Source organism: Pinus tabuliformis, chromosome 8 (assembly GCF_031772625.1).
Source record: "Pinus tabuliformis cultivar Carrire ecotype Pingquan chromosome 8, CPIR1, whole genome shotgun sequence".
In the NCBI taxonomy this organism is placed as follows: Eukaryota; Viridiplantae; Streptophyta; class Pinopsida; order Pinales; family Pinaceae; genus Pinus; species Pinus tabuliformis.
Genome location: NC_142294.1, coordinates 1,116,207,467 through 1,116,220,206, shown reverse-complemented (window position 1 = coordinate 1,116,220,206; position 12,740 = coordinate 1,116,207,467). Strand labels below are relative to the sequence as shown.

The window sequence follows — 12,740 nt, the reverse complement described above, 5'->3', positions numbered from 1 at the left end:
AGAGGAGGTGCAGTGCAGATGCAGTGCTGGGAGGAAGGACCAGCAGCAGCGCGGATGCAGAGGGAGTTGCCGTACAAATGCAGCAGTGGCAGTGGAAGAACCATGGGCAGCAATACAGAAGGTAGCAGTGCAAAGGATGTTGGGTAGGAAGGCCTAGCATCAGCACAGGTACCGATGCCGGATGATCAGAGTAATACTCAGTGAGGAGTATTGTTAGATAAGATAAGATAAGATAAGATAATTATATTTATGTCCAACTAATGACCATAAAGTAGGTCAAAGGGACTGTTGAGTACACTGATGTATATACAAAGTGGGAGAACCAAACGGTCTCCTATAAAAGATACAATGCATGAAGTAAATCAACATCTGGCCCTAGCGGAGAAGATCCAGGACCTAATAGGTCTGAGGATCAGACCCATCTCTCTTAGCATCTGAGGCTGAATGAATAACGCTGAAGAAACTCAACAATGTTTGTTGGCCCGATGAAGAGCTGATGGCAAGTGCGGATTGTCCACTAAATCGTGTCCTATGGGGGGTTCACACGCTGCTGAATGCTGGAGGACCTATTATTTCTCCCAGGAACGGGTTTGAGATGGAACTGCTACTGAGATCTCGTGTGGCAGGGTGAGGTCCCACGGATCCTCACTGATCTAGAGTCTAGATACGTACTGGTATCAATCGATCTCTTGGTGTCCATGTCTGAAGGTAGTACCCTGAAAAATGTCATGATCCTCTGTGTGGGGTCTAGTTTGATGGGAGGCTGAAGAATATGCGCTCGGAACCTACGAGCCTCCTGCATATATAGGGCCAAACATCTCTAGTCGGGGTACCTGAAAAAGTCGGCGAGGGTCTAAGAATCTCTGAACAAGCAATGAAACCTTCCTTTGATCTCGTAGTAGATAGGGCATCCAAGGATGAAGTGCACCTCGGTCTCCACTTCCTGTAAATGGCATACTTGGCAAAGTTTGTCTAGTCTATCCACCTGGTGGTCTGTCTCTACCTGAAGTCTATGAGAACCTACTCTGAACTGGCCTAGAGGAATGCGAAGAGCATGCATTCAGTGGTGAAATGTATACTGGGGTCGAACAATGAGCCCGTCTCTCAACTCCAAGAAGTGCTCAGCATAGAAGGCCATCTTTGGGCGCAACCCACCTGGAGAATTGACCCAGGTGACCTGGACGAACTGCCTATAGATGTCCTCCCCGATGATCTTGTTTAGCTCCTGTTTAGTAGGTAAAAGGTGACCAGGAGCATCTAAGGAATATCGGAAAGGAGGGAGACGATCCAATTGAATTCCCACCGACTCTAAGAGGTTTGAAACTCCTGTAAACCAACATCTGGCTCGCCCTGAGGGAGTAGAACGAGCAATAGTCTCAGAAGAGCAATATGCCAAGTAAGGATAATGGTTCCTACTCCTTATCGAGTCTGCCAAGCCCTAGACACGATGCAAGAATGAAACCAATCTGAACACTGTCTCAAGCCGAAAGGGCTGAGCTCCAAACTCTGCAAGGATGATGTGTTGCAGCACTGTTAGTTTGTACCTAATAATGCGACGGACAAGAAGAATTTGGACTCTCTCAGTTGAAGCCCAGTCTGACCCAAGTAAAGACGGTTCCCAAATCTCTGAGCCATATAGAACAGTAGGGCGAATCAAGGTGTCCATGAGGCTCATCTTGGACGAGATGTCCTAGAAGTGATGTCGAAAGCACTGTCTCTCGAAAAGGGCTAAGGATCCATATCCTTTGTTGATCTGAGGCTAAAGTGCTAGTCGCAAACTGAAGCGGGGACTTGAAAATTGCACCCCCAAGTAAGTATATCTGCTAGTGATCTCAATCTCCTCCCCTCTGAATAGAAAGTGAAGGTCTGAGGTTTTCTTCACCCCATTGAAGATCATAACCTTGGTTTTACCTAGGTTGACCGTCAACTGTCGATGGTCACAAAACAGAGCTAAGGCATCCAACTGCCTCTATAATCCTTCTGGGGATGAGGAGAGGAGGACCACATCGTCAACAAAGAGTAGAATAGATATCAGAACCTGGTGAAGAAGGCAGCCATCAGTGTCCTGGATATGCTCGTGTAGAAATGCTTCCAACTCATCAATATAGATCCCAAACAGGGTAGGGGATAGTGGACAACCCTGTTTAACCCCAATAGTGCTTCAAATGAAATCAGACATCCCATGGGTTGCGTGAAGATGACCAAGAACAGACTCATATAGGCGCATAATAGCGGTCAATAGGGTTGCAGAAATGCCAATATCTCTGAGTCTCTGGAGCAAGGCCTCCCTTGGAACAGAGTCAAAAGCTTTCTGAAAATCTACGAAACAACAGTAGACTTTCAAAGAGCGGTGTCGTGCCTCCTCAATCATGGCGCGAAGGGTGAATATGTGGTCAACGGTCTGATCATCCAGTCGAAAACCTGCCTATCCCCTAGCTCTAAGTTGTCTCTGCTCAAGGTCACTAGAGAGCTTCCTATGTAGAACAATAGCATACAACTTCGAGAATGTGTGACCCACCATGATCGTTCTGTAGTTATTGGGATTTGAGCTAGAACCTAATTGTGGATCGGATGGATGATGTGGTGTGCCCATGTCAGTGGAAAACCTTCACGAACTACATGGTTGAAGAGATCAGCCAAGTAGCTAACCAAAGCACGAAAACCATGCTTAAAGAACTCTGCTTGGTAGCCTTCCTCATCGGCTGCTTTGTTGTTGTTCATCAACCAAATGGCCTCTCTAATATCTCTGTCTAAGAATAGATAACAGGAAGAGGGTAGGGAGGTAACACGAATTTGGGCCTGCCCAGGAATATCATAAAGGTTAGAAGCGTGAGAGAACATGGATGTAGGGTCGAGGTCAGGTGGAATAGGGGATCATTGGGGAAGGATGGTATGCCAAAATTGTTTAGGGGAGTGGACAAGGAGAGTAGAATCCTCGCTAAGAGGGAGTGTTGATTTGGGGTAGCGTCGGATGTGCTCTAGCCACGAAATTTGGTGGAGAGGTTGGGGCAAATGATATCTCCAAGACCCAGAAAGTGTTTGGGCAGATTCTAAACAAATCAGGAGAGATTAAAATAATTAATATTTTTAATGGAGTCCCTAAGTCTAAACTTAGGGAAACAAAAATATTAATGTTTATTAATATGAATCTGTGTTAGAGTTGTCCAAAAGACATGGATCAAGCTAGATCTAATCTTAGCCGTTGATTAGGGACTTAATCTCGACTGTTGAGATGTCAACGGGAAAAGTATAAGAGGAGGCTTAAGCGTCACTTGGAGATCACACCAGAGTGATCAGTCATTCTATTCTCTAGAGCGGGGTTTGCTAAGAGAGATAGAATCAGTGATCGGGAAAGCAGCTGAGGGGCGTTGAGTACAGAGAAATAGAGAAGGCAGAGATTTTGTCGAGAGAGCAGCACAACAGCCAAGGAGAGTGACGCAAAGCCAGTAAGGGCTCACGCAGGACCACGCAGAGACATCCAAGTGCTGCACAGAGCACCAGAGAGGCCAACGTATCTGACGCAGAGGCCCAGAAAGCTAACGCAAGCCATGAAAGGCTGACGCAGTCCAGATTGGGTAGACGCTGGGGTTGCAGAGAAGTTTTGTGTTGAGGAGCTGCCGGAAGGATTTTCCGGGGTTTCAGCCAGGAGATTTCTCTCAAACTGTGAGGTATAGCTACTAAGGAAATTCTTTGTTGGGTAGGCCAGTTTCAGCACCCAGATTGTACTTTGATATTGCTTAATAAGAAAACCCTCAGATAGCTGCACCGGTTTTCCCACATTAGGTTTCTCCGAGGACATTGGTCCAAAAATAATGGTGTCATGTGGTGTGTTTGTTCTTGTTTCTTTTAGTTGCTGATCTGTAATATGTTGAGCATGCACTAGTGTTTATTTTCAGTATTTACTTTGTAAATAACTTGTTAAAGAAAAATAACAAGTAGGTAGGAATAAATCAGAAAAAGTGCATGAAGGGTTTCTAAACTAAGTAAACTTAGAAACTTCAACACAACTAGGTCTCTTTGAGTTGTGAATAAGAGTCTTCACAAGATTGCTAATGGACCTCTCTTAACAGCGGATTGGGGCTGCCATTCAAACTGTATATAGAGCTTATATTCCACTGCTGATCAGCCCGCCCTTTGCTGCGGATATGGCTTCTCCATAACTGCGAATAAGGGCATTCATGACAGTAGACAGAGTTCCCTTTTATCTGTGGATTTAGGCCTTCCTTAATTGCGGAATATGAGCCTCTATTTAATTGTGGCCAGAACTCTTCTTTAGCCTCCTTATGACAGCGTATAGGTCTCCTCTGATCTGCGGCTAGGACTAGCTTTAGAGTTGTAGCTAGGGCTTGATATGACAGCGGCTAGGTCTTCTTGAGATCTTGGATAGGCCTCCTCTATACAGCGTATAGGAGCCTTTCTTAAATTGCAAATATGGCTGCATTAGACCTTCTTTTGTTGCGGCTAGGGCATGACTAGATCCCCTTCAATTGCGGCTAGGTGTTCCATCCTTCAACTGCGTCTAGGGCACCTTGATTTGCTGCGTATAGAACCCTTTCTTGACTGTGGATAGATTGTCTTCTTGCATGACTGTGATTAGAGCTGTGTATAAGACTCCTCCATGATCCTCCATGACTGCGTCTAGATCTCATTAGGGTAGCGAATTAGTCTCCTCTATGGCAGCATATAGATCTCCTCTTACCTGCAAGATGATCTCCTCATAAGACTGCAGCTAGGGCATCTTAGGTTCAGCGTCTAGGGCTTCTCCTTGACAGCGTATGAGAAACTGTGTCTCCTCCATGACAGCGTTAGGGTCTAGGGCTTCTTCTAGGGCAGTGTATCATCTTGAGATCTCTCCTCCCACCAAAACCCAAAGACAAGTGGAGAGGAAGAGATCATAAGAGGTGTGTGAAATGACTTGAGAGTTACCTTTATTTATAGTGCTACGTTGAGGATGAGAGGGGGCAATTTGGTTGCTGGCCGACCTTGACAAATTGTCCCATAACACAAATAAATTCATATCTCCATGAATACTTATCGGAATCAAATGATCTTTAGATCAATCCTACACCTCTCGACAAGAGGGATCCAAGAAAAGTATCAGCTGCCATAAATAAGATGACCCAGATGGAGTTTGGCCCTAGTTGCCAATTTTAACAAAAAATAATTTTGCCCCCCTTTTATTAATCATTATTACCCTTTTTAATATATAATATCATCAAAATTGGGCAAAAATCTTTGTCTCCTTGATCATTTTCCTTCTCGCCAGCCTAAAGGAGACAATTAGGCGAGTGGAAATAATAGCTCCAAGCTCAAGAAATGGGGGACATTACAGAACAAAGTACCAACAATATGAATACTTACGCACAGGAAAATATAAGAGAGAGAGTATGCAAGTAATAGAGGAGATTGTTGAAACTCTACACATGTTAAAGTTTTGAACACCATTTGTATTACTATATATAAAGTACAAGAGAATATAAGAGAGAGAGAGAGAGAGAGAGAGAGACTATGCAAGTAATAGAGGAGATTGTTGAAACTCTATACCTGTTGAACACCATTTGTATTACAATATATAAAGTACAGAATGGTGGGAGAGTGATTATGTCCTTATGTCTCCAATAAAATACAAAAAATTGAATGAGTGATCTATTTAGACTAAGACAACCAAAAGAGATAAGGACATAATACAAATATAATACATGTTAATATGTGTTCACTAGACTAAGTCTCATCAGGTTTAAAGAATAATCATAGTGGTCAACACTGGGGACTGATCAATTTGTTAATTCAAATATTATGGAGGGCTAAGTTGAGATGGAGGGTAACCACTATCAATTTAAATTATCAAGGTCTGTGATATTCAACAAAAGGAAGAGAAGAACATTTTGAGGTGACATGTCTCAATGGGTGCCTACTTCAATTTAGACGAAGAAACTTACATAAGCAGTCATTTTGGGCCAAGGACCCTGATCAAAAGCTTTCCTAGCAGCTTTAACAGCCCTATTTACATCTTCAACATCACCTTCAGCCACATAAGTAATCACATCACCCGTTCGAGGATCAATAGTTGGAAATTCCTTTCCTGACAACAGAGGCACCAGCTATGCACATTATCATGTTGAAGCGCCCAAAATTTGAACACCATCAAGAAAAAAGAGCATCTATATTACTTTCATTTGAGTGTGTCAAAGTCATTTTGGTAACCAACAAGAAGCTAAGAAAACTTTCAAGTTGTGAAAATCAACAATGGAGTCCTGCAACATACTAAATATAGACTACAAAATAGAATTCAAGTCTGAGCAATGTGAAAAAAGAAGTGCTGCCTAGGTTGTCGAATGTTTGAAACTGATTAATATGTTCAAGGAAAAAATAGGGCTATAAGGATTTTTTGAGGCATTTAACTCACCTGATGCTGCATCAACAAGCTGTCCATCAATCAGAAGTTGTTTATACTTTACTTGCACAGGTGGTTGGATAGGCTCTTCTAATGATTCTGCTGCTGAACCGAATTGTCTAACTGTATTGTTTCTGACCATTGCCACTTTTGAGAAAGCTGCTATGAGACACAGCACAAATGAACACTTTTAAAAGTGGTCTGGAAAACTACCAAGAATTCACATGTATTACTCTGTAACCCAGAACAATTATTTAAAGATGTTAAAACTTAAAACAACAAAATATAATGGACCTTTGTGATGATAAACTTTAAAAATGGGACAAGAAACAACATAGAGACCTGATTTGTTTTCATTTTCTGCCCAAGTCATTCTCCAATCACAGACACGCAGGATGAAGGGGGATCATTTATTACCGAGAAATGACTGTTATATAAGTACAAGGAAACAAATTTTATCAATGACCACAACTGACAAAGATAGCAAATGGAACTAAAAGAACAAGTCGCATTAGTGATGTGGGATTGTCAAACTTAACTCCTCTCTCTCTATATATATATATAAAATAAGAAATGAGGTACGAACAAATTAGAGGATAGTAAGGGATGAATCCTAAAGGGACTAAAGCTAAATATATCATTATGCAAGAGAAGGATAAGATAACAGATTCATTGATCTGTACCAGAAGTAGAAGTGGAAGGGGGGGCTATCTCCATCATCATCAGTCACGGCAAAAGTACCAATGCAGTGTCTAAAATTGTTCTCTGCAAAATAATTGGGACCGAGTGGATGAGGCTGGGTAATCCTGGGGGGACTCAGATGCTACCAGCAGGACCTCTTAACATACAAGGCCAAAGAGAGAAATCTAGTGATGGGTACCTGTTTGCTAAGTCTAAGCTGAGGAGGTGATCTCATGCCCAAGCCAACTGAAGTAAGTAAGTCTCAGTGACTGTGGTACCAGCTCATCTCTTGACAAAATGGGAGAGAAGGCATTGTTTCATGACCTACTGCCATCTGTATCCATGGCTGGAGCAGCTGCATGTCATGTCCCCAAGTTTTATTTTCCGCATTAGAGGCAATTTTGGAAAGAGGGGACATTTCCGGTTTTGGGACTTACGAAAAAAAAGGGTAAATTGCAGCTCTAGTGGTATGTAGGGGCCACAAGAAAGAGAAATTCGACCCAAGGAGGGAACTCGCACCATTGGAGGAGAGGGAGAAGAAAAGGAAATGTGAATTAGGAAAGAGAGAGAGTGGTATGTAGGGACCGCAAGGGGAGAAGAGGCCAGCAAATTATAAATAGAGCTTGAGGGCCTCACTTGGCATGTGTGGTCATTTTACAATTTCAACATTAGTTCTCTTGAGCTTCTTAACCAAGACAACCGTGTTGTTTAGCACAAGGAATATCCGAGCAGGAATTCCACCTCTACCTTCGATGAACTTCGAGTGTCAGCCTAGGGGAGTAATAAGGAGTCCATCTTAGGGCTTCTCTAGGAGCTACATTGCAGACTATTTCCAGCTAGAGCGTACTTCTCTTAGGACATAGAAGGAAATTTGAAGGGGCTAAGAGGAGGAGTTTTGGCCAGAGAATTTGTAGAGATTTATCCATAGGGAGGACGAGATTTTCCTTAGTGATTTGCAAGGCCGAGAGTGCTGTAGTTTGGAGCGCCGCATTTATCTATTTCAGAGCTTGCGCAAGGGCTTTTGAACAGCCACTGTGAAAACATTTTGACAGGGAGATTGGGGAGTTCGGGCTAAGGAGAAATAAGGAGATCTAGAGGAGGGATTTGCAGGGGTTGGAGGAGATTTTCCAGGAATTGATTTGGCCTCCTACAATAGGATTCTTTCTACAGGGCGTTTTTCCAACCAGTTGGAGCCACGCGCTCTTCTTGGGGGCCACCGGAGTATGTTGAATTTAGCCCAAACCCTTGCTGGGTTTTTGTGGGTTTGGTGAGAAGAGACTAGGATTAATTTTACAGAATTTTCTGAGCACTTCTGAGGGCAAAATTCCTAGTTTCATTCAGCAGCCAGCAACAAAAATTGTTGGAGGAGGGCGCAGTTTACCCCGGGACCATTTCCACCACTTGGGTCCATGAGATATTTTTGGGTTTTGTTGGAGCGGGTGTGAAAAGCCTACATTTAATTTTGCAGAATTTTTGGAGTAGATTTAGGGGCCGAAATCTCAGTTCACCTACAGCAACAATGGCACTGATGTATTCAGTCAGAGCAGAGGTTTTCGGTGGAGTCATTCCAACACTTGGGCATCACAATTCTAACCTGGGTTTTGCCTAGCTTGCTGTAGCAAGCCCAGGTTCCTCTGATCTCATTTATTGTACTCATATTTATCAGAATTAATACAATGACTTAGAGATTTTTCCCATATTTTTGTGTTCAAATGTGTATGCTTATGCATTTCTGAATTTAGTAGTTGTAGCTAGTTCATTGCTTCTGTTATCTGCAGTATTTTTCCATTTGGAATATTACACTGCAAGGCATTTGATGCCTCCAATCACAGAGATATGCCAAAAGAAAGAAGTGATCAACCTAGTAGAGTTGGACCTGATAAGTCCCATAGGAATAGCCATATGAGAGTTGCATCCTTTTGGATGTAGACAACCAAAATTATTTTGCCTCAATAGTGAAAAATAGTAGCTACAGACCCTAGTTTTAAAAGTTAGTCTTTGGGGACTTAAACTTGGCTGAGTTGACTGAGTTAGCCCATGAACAAGTCAGCATGGCCCTCTGCTTGGTTCGGAGGGGGACCAGTTTGATACCGAACCAAGACAAGGCATGCCTCAACTAGTTCAGAGTACCAAACCGATCCCACTCCACCAAGTTGGTCAGAACCCCACCATGGTGCATTGTTCTTGGAAAAGTATTTCGCACACAGATCAGCATACTCTAGAAAACTTCAATGGCGCTCATTTGAAAATAATACCCACTATTTGAGTCCCGTGATTGTCAAATCCATACCGCAGATCAAAGCTTAAATAGAGATTAATATAGCTAAGTTGAATTGAATACCCACCCACTTTGGAAGTTCCTGATGCGAAAAAACCCGAATTGAAGTTGCCATCAAAACTAGAGATTCCCAAGAATGAAGAGTTTAATGTCAGGCGTCAATGATAAGAGCGACCCACTTACGGTTGCTTTGCTGGGCCTGTGAACAGTGTTATACACCTGAGTTTGTACATCCGTGTTCTCTGAATCTAACTGTGGAATTATGTTAAGATCACGAAATATGTAGAAGTGAATCTAACTGTGGAATTATGTTAAGATCACGAAATATGTAGAAGTGATGGTGTGTAGAGATACCACTGTGGGGATTTCACTGATTAACTCACAAATTTACAGTGTTAAAAACAGTGTTGTTTAATTATTAGACATTTTGGAATTTGAAAAAAATTATAGATTTTTTATTTTTGTTGTTTAAATTGGGTTTTTGATTGTATATATAAATTTAGCATCCTAAAACTTTTTCCTAGAGACTAGAGTTCACAACTCAAACCTGTAATTTCAACAAATCCTTCCAAATTTAAAGCAAATTAAAAAATATAAGAGAAAACTTTCAAAAAAAATAAAAAATATAAGAGAAAACTTTTCAATACTGACTACTGAAACTTTCCACCCACATGAATATCATGGACACTATTATGAGTTCTCTCATAAATGTGGAGCTCGAAAACTACCCGTATCCTGAGGGACGGAGTTCATGTGAAATAAACTAACAGATTAAGTAATTTAGTGCCACAAACAAATTACAATGACAATGACCTTATCTAGAGCATAGTCTAAAGTTACAATAAAAATGACGGTTGGCACTTCATTCGACAAATGCCGAGAAAAGTATACTATATTGATCTCAGAATCTCTACCATAATGGAAGCTGTCATGGTCCATGGACACGGAGAGTGCTGATGTGCAGGCAGGTATCAGGTATAATTACATTAGATTCACTAGAGACCAGTAGTCTGAATCTGGGCAGGGTGTTGCAGGCTCAAAGTCTTCTCATTCATAAATGAAACTGATGTTTTGAATTCCAATGTGGAGGTCACTGATTGAGTCTGGCCATTCCATTAATCAAAGACTACCATGCAACCCGGAGCAATGCCTCTTATCCACTCAAACTGTGAGTACAATAAATGATTCCCAAAAATAAATTAACAGCTATAGTGGGGCAAAGCTACTCTGCCAACAACCCAAAGAAGCTAGGTAATACTTAACATTCATCAAACAAGTAAACCGAGGAAATCATAAGACTCTGAAGCTGTGAGATGTTGGTTTTGGGTACTTCTAAAACAAGTAGCAGTCAGTTGTCTCAAAGCAAATTACACAATACGTGTAGAACCCAATGAAGAAAATGCATGTCTCAATATGTGTGGAAGCCAAGGGAGAAAATACCGAAGCATTCAGATTCAATCCACATCAATGAATAAATAAATTACAGTTGAGTTGAATAGAGCAGAGAAGTAAGCACTGGAAGAAAGAATGAGTATTACCCCGCGACCTCATAACAGCTGATGAAGAAGAAGATGTAGTTACAGTAGAACTAATGAACCTGCACAACAAATAAGACAAACCTCCTCCACCTCTGCCTCTCGCCATTGCTGTTGCTGTTGCTTTCTTCACAAGTTTTCAGCACCTTTTGCCTGTGGGGACTGAGTGGTGGGTAACTGCCATTAGTAGCAGCATGAAATGTGTATATATAATAATGGATGAACAAAGCTTGATACTCCCTTATCCTCTCTCCCGAAACCAGTGGAAAAATGGGATAGAGATACTAACTATAATGGATGAACAAAGCTTGATACTCCCTTATCCTCTCTCCCGAAACCAGTGGAAAAATGGGATAGAGATACTAACTATAATGAATGAACAAAGCTTGATACTCGCTTATCCTCTCTCCCGAAACCAGTAGTAAAATGGGATAGAGATACTAACTGGTTTCAGCTCGATCTTCTAACGTACTCTTCATATAAGTTTTCATCCAAAACCGAGTTGCAACAAACAATTTCCTTGACGTACTTTCACCCAATCACTCTTCATTCGTTCATTCATTATTTCCCAACGACCTACCCATCAAAGCATGTGAATGCAAATACGCATGACCATTGTGCAAGTTGCTTTGATGTTTATTATCACACTCTGATTCGTCTATGGTGGCACAGCTTTCTCATGATTTTTCTTACGTGTCCATGATTAAACCATACCTTTGAAGCCGTGCAGGTAAAAGTTTTAAAATTGACTTATTAACTTCTACCCACTGATGACGTTTTCTCAGATCATCCATGTTTATGTTGACCTTGTTTCCAGTAGGGTTTAATTATTATGAGTTTTTGGTTGAAATAATTATTATGAGTTTTTGGTTGAAATTTGAGGAAATAATTTTTGGTATTTAAAATATGTATTGAGATTCAGTATTTCTTAGAAGTTTTGGAGCATTTGGATTGTGGAGAGTTTACTGCTTATTTTATTTAATAAATCTTTACTTAATTTTAGGTATTTGACTACAAATATATCCCAAAAAAACACATTAAAAAATATAAATCTCTATATTCTAAGAAAATTTACCCAAAAAAGCTCCAAAATATATAACTATGAACTTGTTGCATTTTGTTTTTACAGTTTGTCCACCAAAAATTTGTACTAGTCACTTTAATATTGGAAATTTAATTTTTGTTATTTTTTATTAGAAATTTATTTTTTGTTATTTCTTCTTATTATTTAACTTTATTTATTTGTAAAGTGATGTTGAAGTGTTATTTAGTGACTTCCATTTCTATTGTTTACAATTTTTTTGTTTTTGTTTTTTTCTTTTTTGTTTTATTTCTTTTTTATTTAATTTTTCCTTTTTCTATTATTTCTATTTTCAATTATAGTTTTTCCTACATACTTTCAATTTAAAATGACTTATTGCTATATTAAAAAATATTTTAATAAATTTAATTAATATATATATATATATATATATATATATAAGTGTATATGTGTTAATATGAACAATATTAATTAATCATATTTCTTAATCTTTGATAATGGCACTCAACAATACAATATTTTATTTGTTGTTTTATTTTTGTGATTAAACTTTTGTATTTATTATGTTTTAGTTTAATTAAGCCATATTTAAACTAAGAGGTAGGTACTAGCTATTATGTAACTTTCAACAACATCATTAAATATCTTCATGGTTAAATTTTTGTTAATCAAATGTCTTAGTAGTTCTAAAAGATTTATTGAGTAGATGATGTAATGTAGTTTAAAAAAATTTAAACAAGTTGTTTTGACTTTAGATTTATTAAATATTAAATATTATTCTTTAATTATTTAATTTTAATTTATATATTA

At 39.9% G+C, this 12,740-nt stretch overlaps 1 protein-coding gene across 6 annotated transcripts in view; it reads right to left on the bottom strand.

Annotated features, from left to right (window-relative positions):
- LOC149239251 (benzaldehyde dehydrogenase, mitochondrial-like) overlaps positions 1-11,506 on the bottom strand; it is a 260,960-nt gene extending 249,454 nt beyond the window's left edge. Inside the window, exons 1-4 of one of the 6 annotated variants that reach the window (XM_089373364.1) lie at positions 11,256-11,506; positions 10,892-11,050; positions 6,407-6,556; positions 5,940-6,082 (exon numbers count right to left, since the gene is read on the bottom strand). In XM_089373364.1, the coding sequence (XP_089229490.1) occupies positions 5,940-6,082; positions 6,407-6,556; positions 10,892-10,997 (399 nt within the window). In that variant the 5' untranslated portion in view covers positions 10,998-11,050; positions 11,256-11,506. Of the gene's footprint in view, positions 1-5,939; positions 6,083-6,406; positions 6,557-6,736; positions 6,783-9,420; positions 9,576-10,891 lie in introns of those variants that run through there. The other 5 variants (XM_089373365.1, XM_089373363.1, XM_089373366.1 and 2 more) reach the window with 5 other exon arrangements.
- Positions 11,507-12,740: the final 1,234 nt, after the last annotated feature.